This window comes from Neofelis nebulosa, chromosome 7 (genome assembly GCF_028018385.1).
Source record: "Neofelis nebulosa isolate mNeoNeb1 chromosome 7, mNeoNeb1.pri, whole genome shotgun sequence".
NCBI lineage: Eukaryota > Metazoa > Chordata > Mammalia > Carnivora > Felidae > Neofelis > Neofelis nebulosa.
Window position 1 is genome coordinate 54,010,765 of NC_080788.1, and position 25,459 is coordinate 54,036,223.

The 25,459-nt window shown below is 36.3% G+C and overlaps 1 protein-coding gene and 1 pseudogene across 1 annotated transcript in view; both read left to right on the forward strand.

Moving 5' to 3' along the window:
• SPPL2A (signal peptide peptidase like 2A) overlaps positions 1-25,459 on the forward strand; it is a 53,643-nt gene that overhangs the window by 8,955 nt on the left and 19,229 nt on the right. The window contains exons 2-9 of the mRNA XM_058737742.1: positions 10,716-10,835; positions 11,151-11,333; positions 12,047-12,136; positions 12,621-12,754; positions 19,368-19,519; positions 23,046-23,142; positions 23,569-23,670; positions 24,852-24,933. Coding sequence (XP_058593725.1) covers positions 10,716-10,835; positions 11,151-11,333; positions 12,047-12,136; positions 12,621-12,754; positions 19,368-19,519; positions 23,046-23,142; positions 23,569-23,670; positions 24,852-24,933 — 960 coding nt within the window. The remainder of the gene's footprint in view (positions 1-10,715; positions 10,836-11,150; positions 11,334-12,046; positions 12,137-12,620; positions 12,755-19,367; positions 19,520-23,045; positions 23,143-23,568; positions 23,671-24,851; positions 24,934-25,459) is intronic.
• On the forward strand, positions 2,890-2,990 carry LOC131518349 (U6 spliceosomal RNA; annotated as a pseudogene).

Below are 25,459 nucleotides of genomic sequence, written 5' to 3' on the forward strand. Positions count from 1 at the left end.
CTGTAGAGACCCCTTTCAGCTCTTTTATTGTATTGCTATTAACTATGTAACTGTGTAAAGAGAAAGATGTTTATAAAGAAAGGGATACCCGCTACATTGCAGTGATTTAAGGGTGATAGGTGACTGTTGCTCCTATTGCATTTACCGTTCAGTGATTACATTGCAACTTTATATCTTCTGGTTTAGGAATGTAGCTTTTTTTTTCTTTAATTACTCATTTTCATTATAGATAAATTCTATTTATTAACAAAATTTGCTCCTAAGCCCCAGTTCTTGTATTTGGTGTCTAAAAATACAGAAATAATTTAATTTGTAGATTTTATGTAGGAAGATTGCCAGGGGGTTAATTGGAGAGAGAATTACAGTTACATTCACACACTGCCCCTTGAAACTGAAGGGTTGCATATATCTAATGGATAACAATACAAATAACATGAACCTGGTTTAATTGACAGATGTAGAAAGGGATGGGGAAGCTGGGACCCAGTGATGCATATACTGAAGAGTTTTGAAGGAACTCTTGGGTGAGATGGGGGAACTACTGGCCAAAATATGAACACTGGCTATAACAGCAGACTGCAGGTACAGTGTGACTCACCTCTTGAGAAAATTCCTAGGAGGATCTCAGTAATGTCTGGAAGACTTGTGAGTTTCACTGCTATTCATGATGAAGTATATACCCATGTACTCTGTGGACCAGTATCAGAGCATCACCTGGAAGCTTGTTCAAAATGCATGATTACAAGCTCCACCTAAGAGCTGTTGGATCAGAATCTGCATTTTAATAAGAACATTCAAGTTTAAGGGGTGCCTGGGTGGCTCAGTCAGTTAAGAGTCCAACTTCTATTCAGGTCATGATCTCACAGCTCTAGATTTTGAGCCCTGTGTTGGGCTCTGTGCTGACAGCTCAGAGCCTGGAGCCGACTTGAGATGGATTCTGTGTCCCCGTCTTTCTCTGCCTCTGCCCTTCTCATGCTCTCTGTCTCTCTCTCAAAAATAAATAAACATTAAACAAATTTTTTTAAAAAGTCAGTTGGTTGAGCGGCTGACTTCAGCTCAGGTCATGATCTCACAGTTTGTGAGTTTGAGCCCCGTGATGGGCTCTGTGCTGACAGCTCAGAGCCTGGAGCCTGCTTCAGATTCTTTCTCCCTTTTTCTCTGTCCCTTCCCCACTCATGCTGTCTGTTTCTCTCTCAAAAATAAGTAAACATTAAAAAAAAAAGTTTTCAAAAAAAGAATATTAAAGTTCAAGAAGCACTGATCTATAATAAAGGGAAAGAAATTGCTGCACAGAATACTGAGCATAATCTCCAGGAAAAAAGAACCATGCTTGACAAGTATGTTGAGGCTTTTTAAGGGAATTAAATATACACATGGGAAAAGATTAACATTGTATTATTCAGAGCTATACTTGATCAGGTGACAATGGGCCAAGGTACAGAGCTCTGGCAGACCCAAAGAATGACATGTATATAGGGTAGGTGGTAGTATGTTAGATAAATTTTTAGCTAGAATTGTTTTTTCCAAAGGCATATGTGAAGACTTAAGTTTCGAAAATAGATTCAATGCTAGAAGATATCTTTTGAAGAAGAAAGAAAGGTGGAAGACATAAAACCTGGGAACCAGGGTCGAAGAAGAATCCTTGAACTGCGCTATTAGCTTGGACAGGAGTAGAGCAGGCCTATTCTCAGTAGGTTAATACTGGGCTGGTGAGTCAGCATCAGGAGGCTGTTGGAACAGAGGCTAGGAATTCAAATGCCCGTGGTTGGAACTACCTAGAGACTAGAATGTAAAGCATGGATGTACTCCCAAGAGACAGGGACATGAAGGTCAGTGCGAGACTGACTTGCTGTAAGTATACTGATGAAATAAAAGCTCCTATACATATCCCTTTGTTGAAGGTCTGATTGGTCTCAGAAAATGGGGATCTAATACATGTGCAAGGATGTGAGTATAGTATATACATCATTGTAGTTGTTCTTTTTTAGACCTTTGGTAATCATTTGACACTTGTCATAGCCAAAGCTATTTAAATAAGCAAAGGAATAGGTAACTGTAACATCAAGATACACTTAAACATCACTAGTTTTTGGTTTGAAAAGATGATAGTGAATATGCTTGAAGTCAGGTGTTCTGGATAAAGTAATAGGAACTGTTCGTGAGCAACAGAGAATCCCATGAAGTTTTATTGGAGACAAATTTGAGTCCAAAAAGGGACCACCAGTTCATACCATGGGCTAGTAAACTTACTTACCTTGTGGTAAGGATCAAGTAAGATGTGAATATAGAGCAACAGTGGTATAAAATAGATGACTTGATTGCCCTGAAGAAAGCTTGAGTCCACAACCAGTACTTGTAGGAACTGATGTGAAGAGGGAACATACAGGGCGAACAGTAAGAAGTTGTCGTAGGAAAAGGAATTCCATGAAGCCCAGAGCCCCAGAACTGGGGTTATTTGGAAGACTATAAGGAAATGACGTAGAGTTTCAGATATTTAGAATGTGGGAGGAACTAATGGGGAATTAGAGGAGCTTGAGTGGTGGTAGAAGACCCATACCAGTATCACGGAAGAGGGAGTTAACAGCTAATGCGGGCATCCCGGTGACCAGTGTTAAAGCTGGAGAGTGATAGTTGGGCGCCAAGAGGTGCTTGGGGATGTAACTGCATGAGGGAACCTGAAGTGGTAGCAGAGTTGAAGACTGCTGGTCTGGGTGTTGGAGAGCCCAGTTCTAATCTTGGCCCCCGAGACCACTTCACTTTGGTCGTTGGGGACCTGTTTGAGCCACGAAATGAAGACACTAGAATATTTTGTCTAAATCCCTTCAAGCTCTTGATACTCAGCTTTTTACTAAGAGAATGTTTTTATTACTGATTGAAAATGCAAATACAGCGCTCGCTTCGGCAGCACATACACTAAAGTTGGGACGATGCAGAGAAGATTAGCACAGCCCCTGCACAAGGATGACATGCAAATTCGTCCACACTTTTTTGCACTATGTGCTAACTAACTTAAATGTAAATTTTAAAAACAAATTTAAAAAAAAACTAAGAGGGAGGTAGAAGAAGAGAGTCAGGGAGATGTGACTATAGAAGAACGATCAGAGAGAACAAAATTGCTGGCTTTGAAGACAGAGAAAAGGAGCCATGATCCAACTGACTTGGGCAGTCTTTAGAAGCTGGAAAAAGCAAGGAAAGGAATTTGTCCCTAGGAGCTCCAGGAAGGAATGCAGCTCTGTCAATACTCAGATTTTAGCCCAATGAGATCTGTGTGCAACTTGTAACCTTCAGAATTGTAAGATAATTTCTGTTCTTAAAAAAAAAAAAAAATGCAAGCATAATTTTTAAAGGTTGAATGAATAAAGTCATAGAAGGCCAGACCACAGTTGATGACAAAGGAAAATTCAGTGTTTAGCACCATGTCTGTAACTTGGAAGATGTGAAGGAAGGTATTCTGCCCTTACACCGTAGGGGTAGGGTTTTTGTCAAGCGATCTAACACCAGTAGCATGTGGGTGGACCACAAGTCTCACCTAATTTGGTGTTTGTAATGCTTAAGGGGATACTGAGTTTCAAGCCTTTTTCTTTATGCTTCCCTACTAATTGACTGACAGTAATGTGGTTTCCACTACTCTGTTCTCTTAGAGCCTTGCTAAGCAAGGTGTGGTCCATATACCAGCAGCATCAGCATCACCTGGAAGCTTGTTAAAAATGTAGAACTCACACTCCACCCAGACCTACTGAATCAAAATCTGCCATTTAATATGATTGCTAAGTGATATGTGTGTATAATAAATCTTAAGCACTGCTCCTGTAGCTATGGTTCTCAAACTTTTACAAGTAAAAGAATCTCCAGAAGGGCTTGTAAAAATAAACTGCCTGGGGGTTTCTGATTCAGTAGATCTGGAATAGGGCCCAAGAATTTACATCTTTAACACCATAGGAACACTAAAGCTTTTATTAGAGACTGACTAATCACATTATGTTTTTGCTTATCTGTTTCAGGTTTGTTTTCAATCTTCCTGGTAAGACTGTAATTTCTTGTGTAGTGTTTCTCTGGAGAAGGGCAGCTTTATTGAGCTATAATTCACATACTGTGCAGTTCACCTATTTGAAGTGTACAATGCAGTGGCTTTTAGTGTATTCACAGATATGTGCAGTCATTAATACTGTCCATTTTAAAACATTTACATCACCTCAGAAAGAAACCAAATAGGTGGAACACACAGGATGTTTAGGGCAGTGAAACTATTCCATATTGCATAGGATACTGTAATGGTGGATACATAGCATACATTTGTCAAAATGTGTAGAATGTACAACACCAAGAGTAAATCCTAAATGTAAATGATGTGTCATTGTATGTTTATTTATTGTAACAAATGTACCCCTCTGGTGCAGATGTTGATAATGGGAGGCTGTACATGTGTGTGGCATGGGTATGTGGGTACTCTGTACTCCTGCACAGTTTTGCTGTGACCCTAAAGCTGATCTAAAAAATCTTTTTGAAAAAGAAAGGAACCCCATTTCCTTTAGCTATCACCTCTTATCCCCACTTCCCACTAATAGTTGGGAATAGTTATTACTATTAGTTACCATTTACTAAGAGCTTAATGTGCAAATAATTGCATCATCCAACTTAATCTTCATAACAACTGTATGTTAAAGTTGAGAATGTTGAAGCTTATAAATGACAGGGTGCCTGGGTGGCTCAGTGGTTGGGTGACTGACCCTTGATTTTGTTTCAGGTCATGATTTCATGGTTGGTGGGATCAGGCCCTGCATGGGGCTCTGTGCTGACAGTGCAGAGCCTGCTTGAGATTCTCTGCCCCTCCCCTGCTTTCACTCTCTCACATACCCAATAAATAAACAAACAAACAAAATTCCAAAATGCCATGTATGTAGAAAAATATTTCTGTAACTGATGACGAAATTACTGCCTGTGTTTTCTTCTAGTTTTATTGTTTCAGGTCTCACATTTAGGTCTTTAATCATTCTGAGTTTATGTTTGTGTATGATACAAGAAAGTGGTCTGGGGGTGCCTGGCTGGCGCAGTCGGAAGAGCATGTGACTCATGATCTCAGGGTCATGAGTTCAACTCCCACGTAGGGTATAGAGATTACTTAAATAAACAGGTATTTGTTAAAGAAAGGAAGAAAGATGGCCAGTTTCATTCTTTTGCATGTAGTTGCCCATTTGTTGTTGTCCATGTAATCCCAGCACCATTTGTTGAAGAGACTATCTTTTCCCCATTGTATGTTCTTGCCTCCTTTATCATAGATTAATTGACCATATACACGTGGGCTTATTTCTGCGCTCTCTATAATATATCTGTAGGATATGAATCAGGATTCTATGTATTAAAATTTTTTATAGATACTACCAATTGTCTATTTAAAGGCTGCACCACTTCAGCTTTGTGTATAATTAGAACCCAAATCTTTATCTAAATACCATTCTTCTCCACAAGGAGCTTAGTAGTATGACTGGTTTGGGACCTGTGGCAGGTAAAGAATAAAGTCAGCCTAGGACATCTTGTGCCAAAAAATAAGGAAGTCCTCAAAGACTAATGGGGTCTTGTCAAAGGATACAAAGAGCCAGCTGCAAGAGGCCCTGATGACCAAATTTGGGACAATTTGAACATCAAACAAATGCTTCTATTATATTAAATTTTTAAAAATCAGTGAACCTCTAGTGATACCAAGCAAAAGGTAGTAGAAGGAGAGAGTAAAGCTCTTTTTTAAAGAATACTAGCTAATAAATGCAGAAGGAATTACAGTATTAAAAAACAATGACCATTTCTCAACCCCCAATGTAATATGTAAAATTTAATTCAAGCATGGATTATCATGGAGGCTAAAACTAGGTGAGAGGTTGTTGAACTGTTTACATGGTGCTACAGATTACTTTCTAACCAGTCACAAAGAGAAAGAAATACATAACTTTATACTAGAGAAATCCTGCAGTTACTACATTAATCAAATAATCAAACTCAACATCACTAATCCAGGACATCCTAGGACATCATGTGCTGTTTTGTTGGATTCATTAAAAAGTACCCAATTCAGGGCCCCTTGGTGGCTCAGTCACTTAAACATTCAACTTCAGCTCAGGTCATGATCTCACAGCTTGTGAGTTCAAGCCCTGTGTCAGGCTCTGTGCTGACAGCTCGGGGCCTGGAGCCTGCTTCGAATTCTATGTCTCCCTCTCTTCTGCCCCTCCCCTGCTCACACTGTGTCTCTTTCTCTCTCTCTCAAAACTGAATAAACATTAAAAAAATTTTTTTTAAAAAGAAGTACCCAATTCACTTATGAATTCTTTTAAAAAAATGTTTAACCTAAACTTAATCATCCCTCACGATTATCTGCAGGGTTACTCTCTATAGTTAGAATTGATTATTCTGCTGTATAACTTATGTAAGTTATGTTAGTGACTTCTCTAAGTCTCAGAGTCCTCACTAGTAAAACAGTAATAGTAGATCAGATATGTGTGCAAAAACCTAAATATACTGTTTAGTTTGTATAGTTTGTAACCTACAAATAGTTTAGTGTATAGTAAGAATTTAGGATATTGGTTCACCTCTGCTGTCGAATAAATCCATTCATGACCAACATGGAAACAGCTGAATGAAAACAACATTTCTTTTTTCCACAAATAATTTCCTTGTCTTCATTATTCCGTGTAATGTGATAGTATGTTTTATAAATTCCCTACACTTGCTTAGATCCATAAGCTAATGAAGTCCCAAATATGCCAGAAGTCCTTCTAATCCCAAATGTTCAGAGGAGATTTTAGGTAGGAGAGCATGGATTAGAGTATTTTTGTACTGTATAAATTTAGATTGACCTGTGACGAAATTACCAATTTTATACAAAAATGGTCAAATAGCAATTTTATGTAGTTCAGCCTAATGCATGCCTTAGTGGTAGAGCCTTGGTACATTATCTTTATTTGCCAAGCAGACTTTTTTCTTGTACGTTTTAGAGAAAGATTTGTTCAGGGGTGGCTGGTGCCTCAGTTGGTTAAGCGTCCAGCTGTTGGTTTCGGCTCAGGTCATGGTCTCAAGGTTTGTGGGATTGAGTCCTGCGTTGGGCTCTGCTGACAGCGCAGAGCCTGCTTGGGATTCTGTCTTTCCCTCTCTTCTGCCTCTCACCTGCTCGTGCGTGTGCATGCACACACTCTCTCAAAAATTACAATAAAAATAAACATTATTTTTAAAAATTTTAAGAAGATTTAGAGAAAGATTTGTTCAGAGGAGGACAGAGGAAGGATTTGGATCAGTTCAGGTTCGAAGGGAATTGTGATGTGGTGTGGTATTCTAATTATCTCAGAGTGTTTCTTCATTTCATACTCTCCACTCCCACCCCATCTGCATTAGTTATTCTTTTCAGTTACTTCTTGGCTCTTCTCTGCCTTTTTTCCCAGGTAGTGGGAAATGAGGCAAAGGACAGAACATTTTTTCATTTCTTCTTTTTTCCTCTCTTTGAACTCTGGATTGGTCTTTTTGAATAGGCAGTTGCAGAATCTTGAAGACTTGAGAGTTGTAGTTTCTCAGAATTTCTTTCACAGGTAGCACTTAGAAATAATAATGTACTTTTTTTTTTTTTTTTTTTTTTTTACTGGTAGAATATGGAAGTTAGGACAGGTTGAGGTATTTCTTTTTTTTTTTATGTTTCAAGTTTTTATTTAAATTCTAGGTAGGTAACATACAGTGTATTATTAGTTTCAGGAGAATTTAGTGATTCATCACTTACATGTAATATCCAGTGCTCATCATAACAAGTGCCCTCCTTAATTCCCATCACCTATTTAGCCCATCCCCCACCCGTCTGCCTCTAGCAGCCCTCAGTTTGTTCTCTATAGTTAACAGTTTCTCTTATGGTTTGCCTCCCTCTTTTTTTTTCTTTCCCCATGTTCATCTGTTTTGTTTCTTAAATTCAACATAAGAGTGAAATCATACAGTATTATTCTTTCTCTGATGTATTTTGCTTAGCATTATACTCTCTAGGTCCATCATTTGTTGTTGCAAATGGCAAGATTCAATTCTTTTTTATGGCTGAGTAATATTCCATGGTGTGTATGTATGTATGTATGTATGTATGTGTGTACATACATGCATATATATGTATGTATATATGTATATGCGTACATACATATACATATATAATACATATATGGATATACACATATATGTACATACATATATATGTATATATGCCACATTTTCTTTATCCATTTATCAGTCAGTGGACATTTGGGATCTTTCCATAATTTGGCTATTGTTGAGAGTGCTGCTGTAAACATCAAGGTACATGTGCCCCTTTAAATCAGTGTCTTTGTATCCTTTGGATAAATACCTAGTAGTGCAGTTGCTGAGTCGCATAGTAGTTCTGTTTTTCACTTTTTGTGGAACCTCCATACTGTTTTCCAGAGTGGCCACACCAGTTTGCATTCCCACCAGCAGTGCAAAAGTGATTTCCTTTCTCTGCATCCTCGCTAATACCTGTTGTTCCCTGAGTTGTTAAATTTTAGCCATTCTGACAGGTGTGAAGTAGTATCTTATTGTAGTTTTGATTTATATATTCCCAATGATGAGTGATGTTGAACATCTTTTCATTTGTCTCTTGGATATCTGTATGTCTTTTTTGGAAAAATGTCTATTCATGTCTTCTGTCCATTTCTTCACAGGATTATTCGGTTTTTGTATGTTGCATTTGGTAAGCTCTTTATAGATTTTGGATACTAACCCTTTATCAGATGTGTCATTTGCAAAGATCTTCTCTCATTCCAGAGGTTTCCTTTTAGTTTTGTTGATTGTTCGCTATGCGGAAGTTTTGTCTTGATGAGGTCCCAATAGTTCATATTTGCTTTTGTTTCCCTTCCCTCCAGAGACATGTCTAGTAAGAAGTTGCTGTGGCTGAGATCAAAGAGGTTGCTGCCTGTGTTCTCATCTAGGATTTTGACAGTTCTCTACCTCACATTTAGGTCTTTCATCCATTTTGAATTTAGTTTCATGTATGGTGTAAGAAAAGTGGTCGAGTTTCATTCTTCTGCATGTCTCTGTCCAGTTTTCCCAACACCATTTGTTGAAGAGACTTTCACTGGATATTCTTTCCTGCTTTATCGAAGATGAATTAACCATATAGTTGTGGGTTCATTTCTAGGTTTTCTATTCTGTTCCATTGATCTATGTGTCTGTTTTTGTGCCAATACCATACTGTCTTGATGACTACAGCTTTGTAATATAGCTTGAAGTCTGCAATTGTGATGCCTCCAGCTTTGCTTTTCTTTTTCAGGATTGCTTTGGCTATTCAGGGTCTTTTGTGATTCCATACAAATTTTAAGATTGTTTGTTGTAGCTCTGTGAAAAATACTGGTGGTTATTTTGATAGGGACTGCACTGAATATGTACATTGCTTTGGGCAGTGTAGACATTTTAACAGTATTTGTTCTTCCTGTCCATGAGCATGGAATGTTTTTCCATTTCTTTGTGTTATCTTCAGTTTCTTTCATAAGTGTTTATAGTTTTTGGACTACAGATCTTTTACCTCTTTGGTTAGATTATTTCCTAGGTTTTTGGTATAATTGTAAATGAGATCACTTTCTTGATTTCTCTCTCTGCTGTTTCATTATTGGTGTATAGAAATGCAACAGATTTCTGTACATTGATTTTGTATCCTGAGACTTTACAGAATTTGTGTATCAGTTCTAGCAATATTTTGGTCTAGCCTTTCGGGTTTCCTACATAGAGTATCATGTCATCTACTAATAGCAAAAGTTTGACTTCTTTCTTGCCGATCTGGATGCCTTTTATTTCTTTTTGTTGTCTGATTGCTGAGGCTAAGACTTCCAGTACTGTGTTAAGTAACAATGGTGAGAGTGGACATCCAAGGCAGGTTGAGGAATATTAAATGCACTACATAAACACTGAAGTTGGGGTGCTTGGGTGGCTCAGTCAGTTAAGTGTCCTACTCTTGACTTTGGCTCAGGTTGTGATCTCACAGTTTGTGGGTTCAAGCCCCGCATTGGGCTCTGCTAACAACACGGAGCCTGCTTGGGATTCTGTCTCCTTCTCTCTCTGCCCCTCCCACCGTCTCCCTCTCTCTCCCTCTCTCTCAAAATAAAAAAAAGGAAACTTTAAAAAAACAATGAAGTAATAACTCATAAGAGATTGAGAAAGAAAGTTTTAGGGTGTGAAGGGAGTTTGAAGTTATCACACAACAAGAATCCTCTGTGGGATATAGCTCTTTTTTTTTTTTTTTTTTTTTTTTTTTTATTTATTTTTGGGACAGACAGAGACAGAGCATGAACGGGGGAGGGGCAGAGAGAGAGGGAGACACAGAATCGGAAACAGGCTCCAGGCTCTGAGCCATCAGCCCAGAGCCTGACGCGGGGCTCGAACTCACGGACCGCGAGATCGTGACCTGGCTGAAGTCGGACGCTTAACCGACTGCGCCACCCAGGCGCCCCGGGATATAGCTCTTATAGCAAGGTCATAATTGTGTCCCCGTAAGAAAGTGACTTATTTTCCTTAAAAGAATGTGTTCTGGGCAAATGTGTATAACTTAAGTGTTTCCTCAAATAAGAAATAAATTCATTGGAAGATCTTCCCTCTTAAGGAAGTACTGTCAAACCTTATGTATAAATAGCATTATTAAAGTGTTTTGTTGTTGGCAAACCAGATTATTACCAGTGTAAAAATTATTGTTCGTGTCCTAGACAGCTGCTCAGGAAGCAATCCTGCATGCGTCTGGAAATGGCAAACCTGTACCGTCTAAGGACTACTGCATGCTCTATAACCCTCATTGGACAGATCTTCCAAGTACCCTAGAAAATGCAGTAAGTAAATCACAGTTAATATTTATTTGTAAACATAGAATTATTGAAAGGCAAGAATGAGTATTATATTTTAGTGTGTGAACTAGCTGTAATATATGATGATTAATTATTTTTTTTTGCTTTGCCTTACATGTTTTTCTGTCTGTGGGAAAAACAAGTTAGGGAATTTTAAAATACTTAACTCAAAGCCTGGTTGTCATAAAATATTTCTAATTTAAAAGAACCTGGTATTAAACCAATATTGATACTTTGTCACTGAATGCATTTATTATGAAATATGATCTTTATCATGTTAAAGACATTTCATCTTTTCAGACTTCCATCAGTTTGATGAATCTGACTACCACACCATTGTGCAATCTTTCTGATATTCCACCTGAAGGAATAAAGAGCAAAGCAGTTGTGGTACAGTGGGGAACCTGCCATTTTCTTGAAAAAGCCAGAATTGCAAAAACAGGAGGTGCTGAAGCATTATTGGTTGCCAATAACAGTGTCCTAGTAAGTTGTAAAACTTAAGTAACTCTTGAACTCATGGTATCAAATTTCACAGGAATTGAACTATCTTTTTGGTATGTAATTTATGGGCCAAGTTTTGAATAATCCCATTATAGGGTTATTTTAAAATAAATATTCTGGCAATGATAGGCATTGAACTGGAAAACTTTGTAATTTCTTTTTTTTTTTTAATTTTTTTAATGTTTACTTATTTTTTGAGAGAGTGAGAGAGTACGAGCAAGGGAGCTGCAGAGAGAGAAGGAGACAGAATCTGAAAGCAGGCTTCAGGCTCTGAGCTGTCAGCACAGAGCCTGACGTGGGGCTTGAACCCACGAGCCGTGATATCATGACCTGAGATGAAGTCAGACGCTTAACCAACTGAGCCACCCCGCGCCCCTGTAATTTCTTTTCTATTCCTAAATTGAACAAGACTTTGTCCTAACATATTCGTTAGGTACAAACATGTCTGTGTATGTGTGTACACACACACACACACACACACACACATGATATACCTACATATAAGTCAGTTTAAGTTTATGCTAAAAGGATTCCAGTTTGAGAACTCTTACTATTATATCAAGAAAGAACATATGAAACTTTGTTTTATAACTAAAAAAAAGATATAATGTTTATATTTAATGGAATAATGTGTATTTTATTCTGTAAATATACTAGTAGCTCATAAGTTTTCATAATATGTTTTTTTCTTTCAGTTTCCTCCCTCAGGGAACAAATCTGAATTTCATGATGTGAAAATAGTGATTGCATTTATAAACTACAAAGATTTTAAAGATATGAAGCAGGTACATTAGTAATTATGTATTATACAAAGTTTATACATAGTACAATTCTTTACTTTTAACTATTGATAATAAATTTAAATTATATATGCTCCATTTGCTAACAAGAAGCTATAAAGGCCAATCAGGTCTTTATTTGGGAAATGTTTATCTCCCAGTGAGCACAAGGTGCTTCAGAGCCCTGACTTTAGAAAAGACAGTGATTTGTTTTGACTTTTTTAATAATCTCTGTTATATCCTTTATCGTAGTTTTAAATCCCTGACAAGATGTGATTGTGTGGAACACTGAACTTTCAAGATTTAATAAACCGAAGTATAGCCTCATAGTTATGACAAGAGAATACATTATGTTGTCAAAAATGGTTCTAGTGTTGTGGATTTTGTAACGTATAGTATCATTTTCAGAGTGAAATGAGAGTATTGCTGCCATAGGCTGTAGTAGAAAGAAAACTAATTCTGATGTTTTAACTGTTATTTTGCCTTTCAGACTCTTGGAGATAACATTACTGTGAAAATGTATTCTCCATCGTGGCCCAACTTTGACTATACTATGGTAGTTATTTTTGTAATTGCTGTGTTCACTGTGGCATTAGGAGGCTATTGGAGTGGTCTAATTGAATTGTAAGTTTAACTAAACTTCAGTGTTTTTGAGATAGATGATTAAAAAAATTATTGTTTGATAATCATTTCAATCATGTTAACAACATTTAAAATTTACCTGACCTCAGAATATAGTGCTAATGAGATAAGATTGCAGGTTTGTCCTCCTGTAGGACATTTAACTTTTCACTGAGAAGAAGGGAGTCATAGCTTCCTCTAACCCTTCTGCTGGTAGGATAACATCGAAATTACATCAAAGGCTTTTTAAAATTAAAATGTTTAATTATCTCTCACAGAAAAGATGAAGACACTTAGTGTCCTAATGTGCCTATTTATTTAGATTGAAAGAAAATAAGCAAGAGAAGGTAGGGCTGGGGGTTTCAGCTCTTCCTGAGTTCAGTCATTACAGTGTGACTTCATCATTCTGTTTAATGCTTTAGGAATTCTAAGGATATGAAGCATGTTCACATTTTACTTAAATATAGAAATTCTAAATGTGCATAAAATTTAGATTTTCCTGTTTAGTAACAACCTGAAACCAGCCTTCTTACAGTTGTGTTTCTTTGGCTCTGGGTTAAAACAGGCAACATTGTTTAAAAGGATCAGTTCATATTTACAACTCTGAATTTAAAAATGTGCTTCGATCATATTATTTTATGCGTAAAGGACAGTATACTCATCTTGTGAATTGGTCTGTAGGTTCCATTAAAAAGGACTTATTTGCAACTAAGTGAAGTTTATTTGTAATTTCTTTTTTTTTTTTTAACGTTTATTTATTTTGAGAGAGAGAGTGAACGTGTGTGCACGCACATGTGCTTACATACGCTCACATGAGCAGGGGAGGGGCCAAGAGAGGGAGAAAGAGAGCATTCCAAGCAGGCTCTGCACTGTCAGTGCAGAGCCCAACACAGGGCTCAATCCAACAAACCGCGAGATCATGACCTGAGCCAAAATCAAGAGTCAGACGCTCAATCAACTGAGCCACCCAGGCGCCCCTTACCCTTTGTCTTATTACTGTGATGTATCACACTGATTGATTTCTGAATATTAAACCACCCTTGCATTCTGAACAAAAATCCCAGTTTATTGTGGTTAATGAATTTTTTTAAATTTATTGTTGGATTTGGTTTGCTAATATTTTGTTGAGGATTTTTGCATCTATGTTCATCAGACATATTGACTTACAGTTCTCTTTTTTTGTGGGGGTGGCTTTGTCTGGTTTTGGTACTCCTGGCCTCATAGAATGAGTTTTGAAGCTTTCCTTCCTCTTATTTTTTGGAATAGTTTGAGAATAGATACTCACTTCTCTTTAAATGTTTGGTAGAGGGGCGCCTGGGTGGCGCAGTCGGTTAAGCGTCCGACTTCAGCCAGGTCACGATCTCGCGGTCCGTGAGTTCGAGCCCCGCGTCAGGCTCTGGGCTGATGGCTCGGAGCCTGGAGCCTGTTTCTGATTCTGTGTCTCCCTCTCTCTCTGCCCCTCCCCCGTTCATGCTCTGTCTCTCTCTGTCCCAAAAATAAATAAAAAACGTTGAAAAAAAATTAAAAAAAAAAAAAAAAAAAAAAAAAGAAAATGTTTGGTAGAATTCAGCTGTGAAGCTGTCTGGTCCTGGACTTTTGTTTGTTGGGAGTTTTTTGATTACTGATTCAATTTCATTGCTGGTCCTCAGTCTGTTCAAAGTTTCTATTGCTGATTCAGTTATGGGAGATTGTATGTTTCTAGGAATTTATCCGTTTCTTCTCAGTTGTCCAGTTTGTTGCCATTTAATTTTTTATAATATTCTCTTGTAATTCTTTGTATTTCCGTGGTGTTGGTTGTTATTTCTCCTCTTTCATTTGTGATTTTGTTTGAGTCCTCTCTCTCTCTCTCTCTCTCTCTCTCTCTCTCTCTCTTTTTTTTTATGAGTTTGGCTAAAGGTTTATCAATTTTGTTGGTCTTTTCAAAGAACCAGTTCCTGGTTTCATTTATCTGTTCTATTGTTTTGTGTTTTTTAGTTGCTGTTTCCTTTATTTCTATTCTGTTATTTGTTATTTCCTTCCTTCTGCTGGTTTTGAGTTTCTTTGTTTCTTCTTTTTCTAGCTCCTTTAGGTGTAAGGTTAGGTTATTTGTTTGAGATTTTTTTCTTGCTTCTTCAGATAGGCCTGTATTGCTATAAACTTCCCTGAAAACTTTTTTTGCTGCATCCCAAAGATTTTGTGCCTTTTTGTTTCTATTTTCATTTGTTTCCATGTAATTTTTTATTTCTTGTTTGATTTTTTTGGTTGACCTATTCATTGTTTAGTAGCATATTATTTAACCTCCATGTTAACTTGTGGTCTTCCCAGCTTTTTTCTTGTGGTTGATTTCCAGTTTCATAGCATTGTGGTCAGAAAAGATGCTTGGTATGACTTTTATCTTTTTTAATTATTGAGGCTTGTTTTGTGGTCTTATATGTGGTCTGTTGTGGAGAATGTTCCATGTGCACTTGAAAAGAATGTGTATTCTGCTGTTTTAAGATGGAAAGTTCTGAATATATCTGTTAAATCCACCTGGCTCAATGCGTCATTCAAAGTCACCATTTCCTTGTTGATTTCCTGTTTGGATGATCAGTCCTTTGATGCAAGTGGGTTGTTAAAGTTCCCTATTATTATTGTATTACTCTCATTTCTTTCCTTTTTGTTTGTTATTAACTGTTTTATGTATTTGGGTGTTTCCATGTTGGGTGCATAAATATGTACAACTGTTATATCTTCTCAATGGATGGTCCCCTTTATTATTATATAGTGTCCTTCTTTGTCTCTTGTTACAGTTTTTAAAGTTTATTTGTTTCTAGGGTACCTGGGTGGCTCAATCAGTTATGTGTCTGACTCTGGATTTTGGTTTAGGTCGTGATCTCACAGTCATGGGATTGAGTCCCAGCCCTGGGCATGGAGCCTGCGTGGGATTCCCTCTCTTTATCTGTCTTTCTCTCTTCTTTCTTTCTGTCTCTCCCTGCCCCATCCAGCCTCTGCCCCTCCTCCACTCTCTCTCTCAGAATAAATATACATTAAAAAATAATAAAGTCTATTTTTTCTGATATAAGTATTGCTACTTCAGCTTTCTTTTCATACCCATGTGCATGATAAATGCTTTTCCTTCCTTTCACTTTCAATCTGCATGTGTCTGCAGGTCTGAAATGAGTCTCTTGTTAGGCAGCATACAGATGGCTCTTCTTTTTTTTATCCATTCTGTCACCCTCTATCTTTTGATTGAAACACTTTGTCTATTTACATTCAAAGTAATTATTGATAGATATGTACTTATTGTCATTTTGTTATTCTTTTTATGATTTTTTTTTGGTTCTTTTCTGTTTCTTTCCTTGCTCTCTTCTCTGACAATTAGTTGGCTTTCTTTGTGAGATACTTGGATTCCTTTCTTTTTATTTATTTTTTTAATTAATTTATTTATTTTGAGAGAGACAGACACAGCGTGAGTGGAGAGGGGCAGAGAGAGAGGGAGACAGAGAATTCCAAGCAGGCTGTGTGCTGGCAGCACAGAACCTAATGTGGGACTTGACCCCATGAAACTGTAATACCATGACCCAAGCCAAAACCAAGAGTCAGACACTTAATCGACTGAGCCATCCAGGTGCCCCAGCTTTCTTTTTGTTTTTTGCATATGTTTTACAAGGTTTTTGATTTGTGGTTACCATTAGGTTTATATGTAAATCTGCATATAGCAGTTAGTGTTAACTTGATGGTCACTTACATTTGAACCCATTCTTTACTCCTGTCCCCACCTCCCGGGTTTTAAGTATATGATAGCATACTTTACATCTTTTGATTTTGTGGGTCCCTTGACTGATTTTTTTGGATATACTTATTTTGTACTGCTTTTGTGCTTCCTACTTTTTTTTACTCCCACTTATGGTCTTTCCTTTCCACTCCAAGAGTCCCCTTTAACATTTCTTGTAGAGCAGGTTTGGTGGTGATGAATTCTTTTAACTTTTGTTTGTCTGGGAACTTCCTTATCTCTCCTTCTATTCTGAATTATAGCCTTGCTGGATAGAGTATTCTTGGTTGCACATTTTTTCCTTTCAGTACTTTGAATATATCATGCCACCCTTTTCTGGCCTGTATAAGGTTTCTGTTGAAAATTCAGCCTATACCCTTATGAGGTTTCCCTTGTACATAAATGTTTTCTCTTGCTGCTTTTAAAATTCCCTTTCAAAGAGCGCCTGGGTGGCTCAGTCGGTTAAGCGTCCAACTTCAGCTCAGGTCACGATCTCATGGTTCATGAGTTCAAGCCCTGTGTCAGGCTCTGTGCTAACAGCTCAGAGCCTGGAGCCTATTTCAGATTCTGTGTCTCCTTCTGTCTCTGCCTCTCCCCTGCTCATGTTCTGTCTCTCTGTGTCTGAAAAATAAATAAACACTAAAATTTTTTTTTTAATTCTCTCTTTCGAGATTATGAATTTTGAAATTGAGATGGCTGATTCGAAGAGTAAAATAAAGATAGAACTAAGTGTATGTGTGGGTGTGGGTGAGGGGCCTGACCTTATAATACAAGAAAGAGAAGATGAATCAGTGACAAAAGGAAAAATGTTTTGTAAAAAGTAGAATGATTAAGAACATTAGCACCATTTGCAACAACATGGATGGGCTTTGAATGCACTGTGCTATAAGTAAAATAAGTCAGACAGAGAAAGACAAATACTGTATAATGTCACTGATATGTGGAAGCAAACAAAAAAGGAACTCAGAGACTCAGAGAGTCAGATTGATGGTTCCCAGAGGCAGGGAGTGAGGGTGGCAAAATGAATGAGGGTTATCAAAAGGTACAAACTTCTGGTTATAAAATAAGTAACTCTTGGGGATGTGATGTACAGCATGGTGACTATAATTGGTAAGACTGTATTGTGTATTTGAAAGTTGCTAAGAGAGTAGATCTTAAAAGTTCTTATCACAAGAAAAAAAATGTGACTGTGGTGACGGATGTTAACTATACCTATTGTGACCATTTGGTTATGTATGCAAATACCAAGTCATTATGTTGTATACCTGAAATTAATATTATATGTCAATGAGATCTTAATTTTTAAAAATGAACATATGGACTGTCATTTAGCAAGTAAAAAGAGTTAAAAGAGAAGGGGAAAGAGAATAAAACTTAGGAAAGGGAAAATTTACCAGAACAGGAATTCGTAAGTCAGAATTACCTGCCAAATGAAAGATGTACCTTATGCAGAAGGGAAAGATGCCTTGGTTCAGTTTAAAACTGAGAATTAAAGTCTTATTATAATGAAATCATTGGTTCTCAAGCTCCATAAACTCAAGATGGCATGAAAAAAAGCTTAGCTTTTCATTATACATAGCTCTTAAGCTACTTAGGAATATAGTGTTTTAAAAGATGAATTGTTGTATTTTATATGATATAAATCTAGTATATGTTTCCTTTCCAAAAATTGCCTGGTGCTTTTTACTTTGCCATATTTATCTTTTCCTTTAAAGTGTTCTACTGGTTTACTGAATAGGAATATATAAATCTTTCATTGTGCTATATATGAATATATATATCTTTCACTGTGATAAAAATAGCTTTAAGTGTATCTGTTTGCAATGACAGATACCAAAGGTTGGCACCTTTTACCACTCAGATACCACTTTTATTGATACTTCTGTTGATACCTTCACATCCAGCTCTGCAGTTGCCAGAATGTGCTGGTGTGGCTGTCCCCAGACCCTTTCCCTGCTCTTTTCCCAGGCAGCCTCCCTTGAGTCACAAATACTCAATGTAGTGACCATACTAGTCAACAGTTTTCTAATAAGAAAGTGGTATGTTGGTAAATAAGCAGTCTGGCAAGTGGACAATTTGATAGAAGTAAACTTTTTTTAACCTGAAGTTTGTATTGAGCCAGACCTGATGAGAAGGGTCAGGGTGTAAGCAAAGGAAATGAGAGTTTAGTTGATCAGAGCTGAAGGGAGTAGAAGTAAAAAAGTATATAGAGGGCTCCATGTAACTGAGATGAGACAATAAGATGACAGAACAGAGACTGCTCAACAAAGGACACTACTGACCCCTCTTCAACTTTTATCTCTGCTTTTATTAGCTGTGTGGCTTAGCAAGGGTTGTTGCTATGTTAAGGTAGGAGAAAGCTATGTCTTGAACTTCTTTTGAATGCTTTGTAATATCCTGATGAGCACAGAACAGGTATACAGTAAATACTGAGTTGATTGAAAGAAGAATTTAATGTTTACCTGTAAGAGAAGCTAATTTTAGAAGTACTTTACTGTCTGTAACTTGGTAATAAGTATGTTAAAAGAATTGGTTATCATCAGAAATTTATTACATCAATATAGTTTTCAAATTAGATAGTATAAACATCTACAAACATTAATTTGTTTATGTGATAAATATCATCTGTGTCAATAATTTTGCTTCCAGAAAAGAAAAAAGTGTTGTTTCAGAAGTTAGTGATTAATAATAGATCGTCTCTGGAGCATAGAGTTTATAGGGACCTTTTACTTGCTAGATTAAGTATTTTCTATTTGTTTGGTGTGCAGTTTTTTAAAGTATATTACTTTGTAGTCAGAAACAAATTTAAGTTGGTATTGGAGGTCAATTTTAAAAATAACTGTACCTGGCAGAGATTTTCTCAAGTTCCTGTGTATGTTTATGCAGGGAGAACATGAAGGCCGTGACAAACACTGAAGATAGAGAAATGAGGAGAAAGAAGGAAGAATATTTAACTTTTAGTCCTCTAACAGTTGTAATATTTGTGGTCATCTGCTGTGTTATGATGGTCTTACTTTATTTCTTCTACAAATGGTTGGGTAAGAAGTCCTATTTTATATTTGCTACTTTCAGCATACAATTTTTTCATTTACTTCACCAGATTTCCTTTAAGGTATTCTACCTGGAAAGCTTAAGCAAATAATTAAAAAGTGATACTAACTTTTTAAACTATCAGAAGTGTTAGGATCTCCATTACTCTGGGATAAAAAATACTCAGATTGAAAATATACTACATCTTAAAAAAAAAAAAAAGAAAAAAAAAAAAGAAAATATACTACATCTTCAGATAAGAACACTACTTCATATGACTTGAAAGAATTGCTGTGACCCCTAAGTTTCCCTCTCTGCACATAAAGCTTTATAGCCCAGTATCTAAGCAGCACACTAAAACTTTATTTTTTGAACTTTATTAAAAGTTTATTAAACTGAATTTGAAGTTTATTCAAATTGCTAATTGATTTGCCTCTGCTCACTCCCAAAGTGTAGTTTGTTCTTTTGTCAGCTTGCAAATCAAGATGTGTTGCTCATATTTTGTTTTGCTTGTATAAACAGTCAGGATTATACTACATCTAAAGACATACAAACATGCAAGGACTTGCCTGTGGTCTAGATAGTAACTGATACTTTTCCTTTAAGAAGGTAGGGGTAGGAACTGTATGGTCTTGCCCATCCCCTGAACTATCTTGCTAGTAGCCTGAAAGAATGGAAATTTGCCATCTCTGGCTGATGTACAGCACAAAGAGGAGGGGACCAGGATATAGGGCAGTGTGCCTGATAAGAATTGGCAAAAACCCTTCGTAAAAACTGCTACAGACTGTAGTGCTTATTTAGAGAATATTAGTACAGTTTTCTGGACTAGAAAACTGAGGTTAGTTTCAGCTTATTGTCTAATTTCTCCTGTCTACTATGACATATATTTCCAATTAGAAAAAAGAATTATTTCAGGGTGCTTGGGTGGCTCAGTAAGTTGGGCATCTGGCTCTTGATTTCAGCTCAGGTCATGAACTTGCGATTTGTGGGATCAAACCTGCACTGAGCATGGAGCCTTCTTGGGATTCTCTCTCCCTGTCTATCTACCTCCGCCACCCCCCCCCCCCATAAACATTAAAACATGAAAGAAAAATTAATTATTTCAATGTCACTCCTATTTCAATCTGTTGCTGGGAGAATAGATGTTAGGAAAGTTATTTCTATTACATTGTCATTGTGCAGCTTATATTTCTAATTTAATACACAGCCTTCAGTTTGCGTCTGACCCAAAGTCAGTTAATTAGTGATCTTTGAAAAGGGATTCCTCTACCCTACCCTAAAGCATGTTTTCATTTTTGGTGAGAAATTTCTTTAAACTTATTGGTATTTAAAAAGCCTTGTTTATAAATAATTTTTTTAATTTTTTAATTTTATTTGAGACAGAGAACGCAAACGGGGAGACAGGCAGAGCGGGGGAGGGAGAGAGAGAGAGAGAGCAGCTCCACACTTAGTGTAGAGCCTACCATGGGGCTTAATCCCAGGACCCTGGGATCATAACCTGAGCTGAAATCAAGTCAGACGGTCAACTGACTTAGCCACCCAAGGCACCCCTATAAATGTAATTTTTAATGTAAGAGGGAGATCGTTAAATCTCATGGTTTATTCCAGGACATGGGATTTAATTATGACTGACTAAATCTATGTGATATTGCAAAATTTATTTTTATTTTGGTTCCTTATGGTTCCTTTTGGCTAAAGTTGCTGCCATTTTTAATATATGAAATGTATCAAATTGTGAGGTTTCCCCTTACCATTTAATGTTAAGTCATGTTCAAGAAAGTGACTAAAGATTGTTATATTAACCAGATTCTTTCCCATGCCTAATCATTTTCTTAGTATAGTAGGCATTGAATATAATACCTAAAACTCTGGGTCTCAAGAGCATGATTTCTGCCTATGTTTTAAAACTTGGGTGGGCAACCTTTGGTGTATGATTTGCCAAACATAACTTGGCAATTTTTTACTGTCTTTCTTACTGCTTACATTACCATATGTAACTAGTAATAACAAGTAACAAGGAACTAAAAAAGTAATTTGTCCAAGTTCACCAATTAGAAAGGGGCCAATGGTTGAAAACAAGGATATCAGAAAATTGGGGAATGGTAGCTGTGTTTCTAAAAAAGGAATAGTTTTGCAGACTCGTGAACAAGATCTAAGTTGTCCAGCTACAGAAACAGCAAGATGCCAGGTGATTTTTCAGGCTTTTTTGTGACATTCTAAAGATGCAATAGAAGCTGTATTGGTTAAAAAGAAGAAGAAAGAGGGGCGCCTGGGTGGCGCAGTCGGTTAAGCGTCCGACTTCAGCCAGGTCACGATCTCGCGGTCCGTGAGTTTGAGCCCCGCGTCAGGCTCTGGGCTGATAGCTCGGAGCCTGGAGCCTGTTTCCGATTCTGTGTCTCCCTCTCTCTGACCCTCCCCCGTTCATGCTCTGTCTCTCTCTGTCCCAAAAATAAATAAAAAACGTTGGAAAAAAAATTTAAAAAAAAAAAGAAAAAAAGAAGAAAGATTGATTTACTGTCTCTAGATTACTCTCTTTCTCACCTACACAGAGTTATAATTTTCTGAAATTTAGTGGAACTTGAAAAATTCAGGTAAAATTTGTATTTCCATTGTGAAATTTTGAGAAAGCTAAGAAAGTGAATATTTTATTTTAAAGTACAATCATTTCTTCCCCTGTTTAGGAATAAGGAGATTAAATGTAATTTTAAATAATTGTCAAATAACTATAGCTAATATAGAAAAATAATTGTGAATTTTAACTACCTTAGTTTCATAGCATAACAGAGTTTGTTTAAATGGATTTGGTTTTACCACAGATCAAGTTATTAGAGATAAATTCCACCGTAGGAAAATATAGATAGCATGGTTAATGTCTAAGGTAGGTGTCAGTTCTCATCCTTAACCTGCATTTTTAAAAACATTTATACTATTTAAAAACATTTATACTATAAATAGTATACTATTTATACTATTTTTAAAAACATTTATACTATTTTTATACTATTTAAACTATTATACTATTTATACTATATTTATACATATACTATGTTTATTTTTTAAAGAGAGAGTAGATCCAAAGCAGGCTTTGCACTGACAGCACAGAGCCCAATGTGGGCCTCAAAATCACAACCCTGAGAGATCATGACCTGAGCCAAAGTCAGACATTCAACCACCTGAGCCACCCAGGCACCATATATTGTTTTCTTAATTTGTCCATTCCTTACATTTAAATACTTAGAAATATCTACAACTCACTTTGTAAACATCTTTAACAGACATGTTAGTTTGAATCATTGAATGATAGAAACCGTAGAGACAGCTTCAGCCCTTGAGCAATCCTACCCACTCTTCAATGAAACTCAAGATGTAAATATTTTCAGTTTAGTAACCTATTCAAATTATAGTATGGTCACTGCATTGAAAGTATCGTGTTTCAGTAAGAAAGCTAAACCTTAATATTGCTTGTATAAATATTTTCTTATCACATTTCCTTTTGTTCTCATATAACTTAGTGTCTTGTTTTTTTTTTTCTAGTTTATGTTATGATAGCAATTTTCTGCATAGCCTCAGCAATGAGTCTGTACAACTGTCTTGCTGCACTAATTCGTAAGATACCCTGTGGACAATGCGCGTATGTATCTCTTACAAGGAATTCTATAATGTTGGTATTTGTAATTTAAAATGATACAGGGAAAAGTAGGAGTGCTGTTTTAAACCTGTGCAATCCAATATACATGTGGCTGTTTAAAGTTAAGTTAATTAAAATTAAATAAATTTAAAAATTCAGTTCCTCAGTCTCGTTAGCCACATTTCAAATGCTAATAACCACATGTAGCTACTATATTGGACAGCACAGATCTGAAAAATTTCCATCACCACAGACAGTTCTGTTGAACTGATAAAAGATTTTTTGATGTATCATTTGTTGTACTTAAAACTTAAATTGATATTTTAATAACTTTCTTGTGACTGTGGTTAACATTTGCCATTTCTCATATTACATGAACATTGTAATTCATCTACAGAGTAAACTAACCTATTTTGATCTGTTTTTTAGGATTACATTTCGTGGCAAAAGCATTGAAGTGAGACTTATCTTTCTCTCTGGACTATGCGTAGCAATATCTGTTGTTTGGGCTGTATTTAGAAATGAAGATAGGTATGACTACTCAGTGTATTTGCTCTTAGATTAAGAATACATTATTTTATATCTTGCATGATAATTATGCATTTTGGTTAGTATGGATTTTTTTTTTTTTTTGCTTTTATCCCAGAATACCATAGTCTTGAAACAAGCTAAATAAATACTTAAATAAACAGATCTTATGCTAATGGATTCAAGGTCATATAGAGAAGGAAATATGTATTATGATTTAAACATCTAAGCTGAAATAGGCTTCAAAAATATACCTAGGTATGGTATACCCACACAAGTACAATGCAGCTGTTAAGGATGAAGGTCTCTATGAATTGATTTGCAGTGATTTCCAGGGTGTATTTTTTTTTTTTATGGTTATTTATTTATTTATTTTTGAGAGAAAAAGAGAAAGAAAGCGAAGGAGGTGCAAAGAGAGAGGAGACAGAGAATCCCAAGCAGTCTCCGTGCTATCAGCACAGAGCCCAGTGTGGGGCTTGAACTCATGAACTGTGAGATCACGACTGAGCCCAAATCAGGAGTCGGGATGCTTAACCAACTGAGCCACCCAGGCGCCCCCTAAGGGTGTATTTTTAAGTGAGAAAAGGATATCTAGAGTATGCCATCTTTTATGTAAGAGAGGAAATACACAGATATCTGTCCATTTGCAGGAAGGATAACCAGAAAAAATTTTAACTTTTTAATGGTTTATTAATAAAATTATTAAAGCCCAGAACCACTTATAGCCTAAAATTTGGAAGCAAAGCGTATACAATTTTAGGCAGCTTCAGTTGATAATTATGCATATCAATTCCTTGTAGAGTCTGTTACATAGATCTTATTTCCTTTAGATTGTAGCTCTCTGGATGCATATTAACACTAATATCCTTTGTTTTGAGCTACCTTTCTAAAAGGGACCTGTGTATAAGTTCAAATGTTAAAGATAAGTATGCACTATATCTGATATATATTCTGAGGTAGCCTTTCAACTTTTTCTTAGTATAGTGGTATTCGTTATTCTAGGACAGTAAACTGATAAATATGGAGCATATGAGAGGTTTTTTGGTCATTATAATTGCTGTTTAGTAATCAAATAGTCAAATCATAGCAGTTGGATGATATCACTTTAGTGATCTATTTCTTTTGAAAAGTCCCATCTAAAAATAACTACATAAACCAATTAAAGTAACTTCTTTTGATTTTAGGTGGGCTTGGATTTTACAGGATATCTTGGGGATTGCTTTCTGTCTGAATTTAATTAAAACACTGAAGTTACCCAACTTCAAGGTAAAGTATACTACTTTGCTAGCTAAAATAATTTTTTCTTTTTAAAAAAACTTTATTAATGTATAATTTACATACAATAAAATGCACCCATTGTAAGTGTACAGTTTATTAAAGTTTTGCAAATGAATGATTTTGTAGCCACCGTCTTAATTATACAACATTTCTCATCTCTTCAAAAGCTCTGTTCTGCCCTTTTGCTATCAGTCCTAATAGCCAGCCTCAGCCAACCACCGATTTGGTAGCTAAAATATTTTTAATCATTTGTATAATATGTCAGTTTCACAAAATCCTTATAGACAAAATATCAACGAAGAGCATTTTTTTGACTTAGTGATTCATTTTTTTTTAAAGAATAGGATAAAGAAGATAAAATTTTTAATGTGATAGGTAGAATAAAAGTATAAATAGTAATAACTGTTAAATACATTTCAAAAACTAGTGTTCAAATGTAATTTCACGTGTCTATTTGTACTTGCAAAATAGTATAATCTCTTAATTTAGATATTGAAAATTTGACCTTTACATT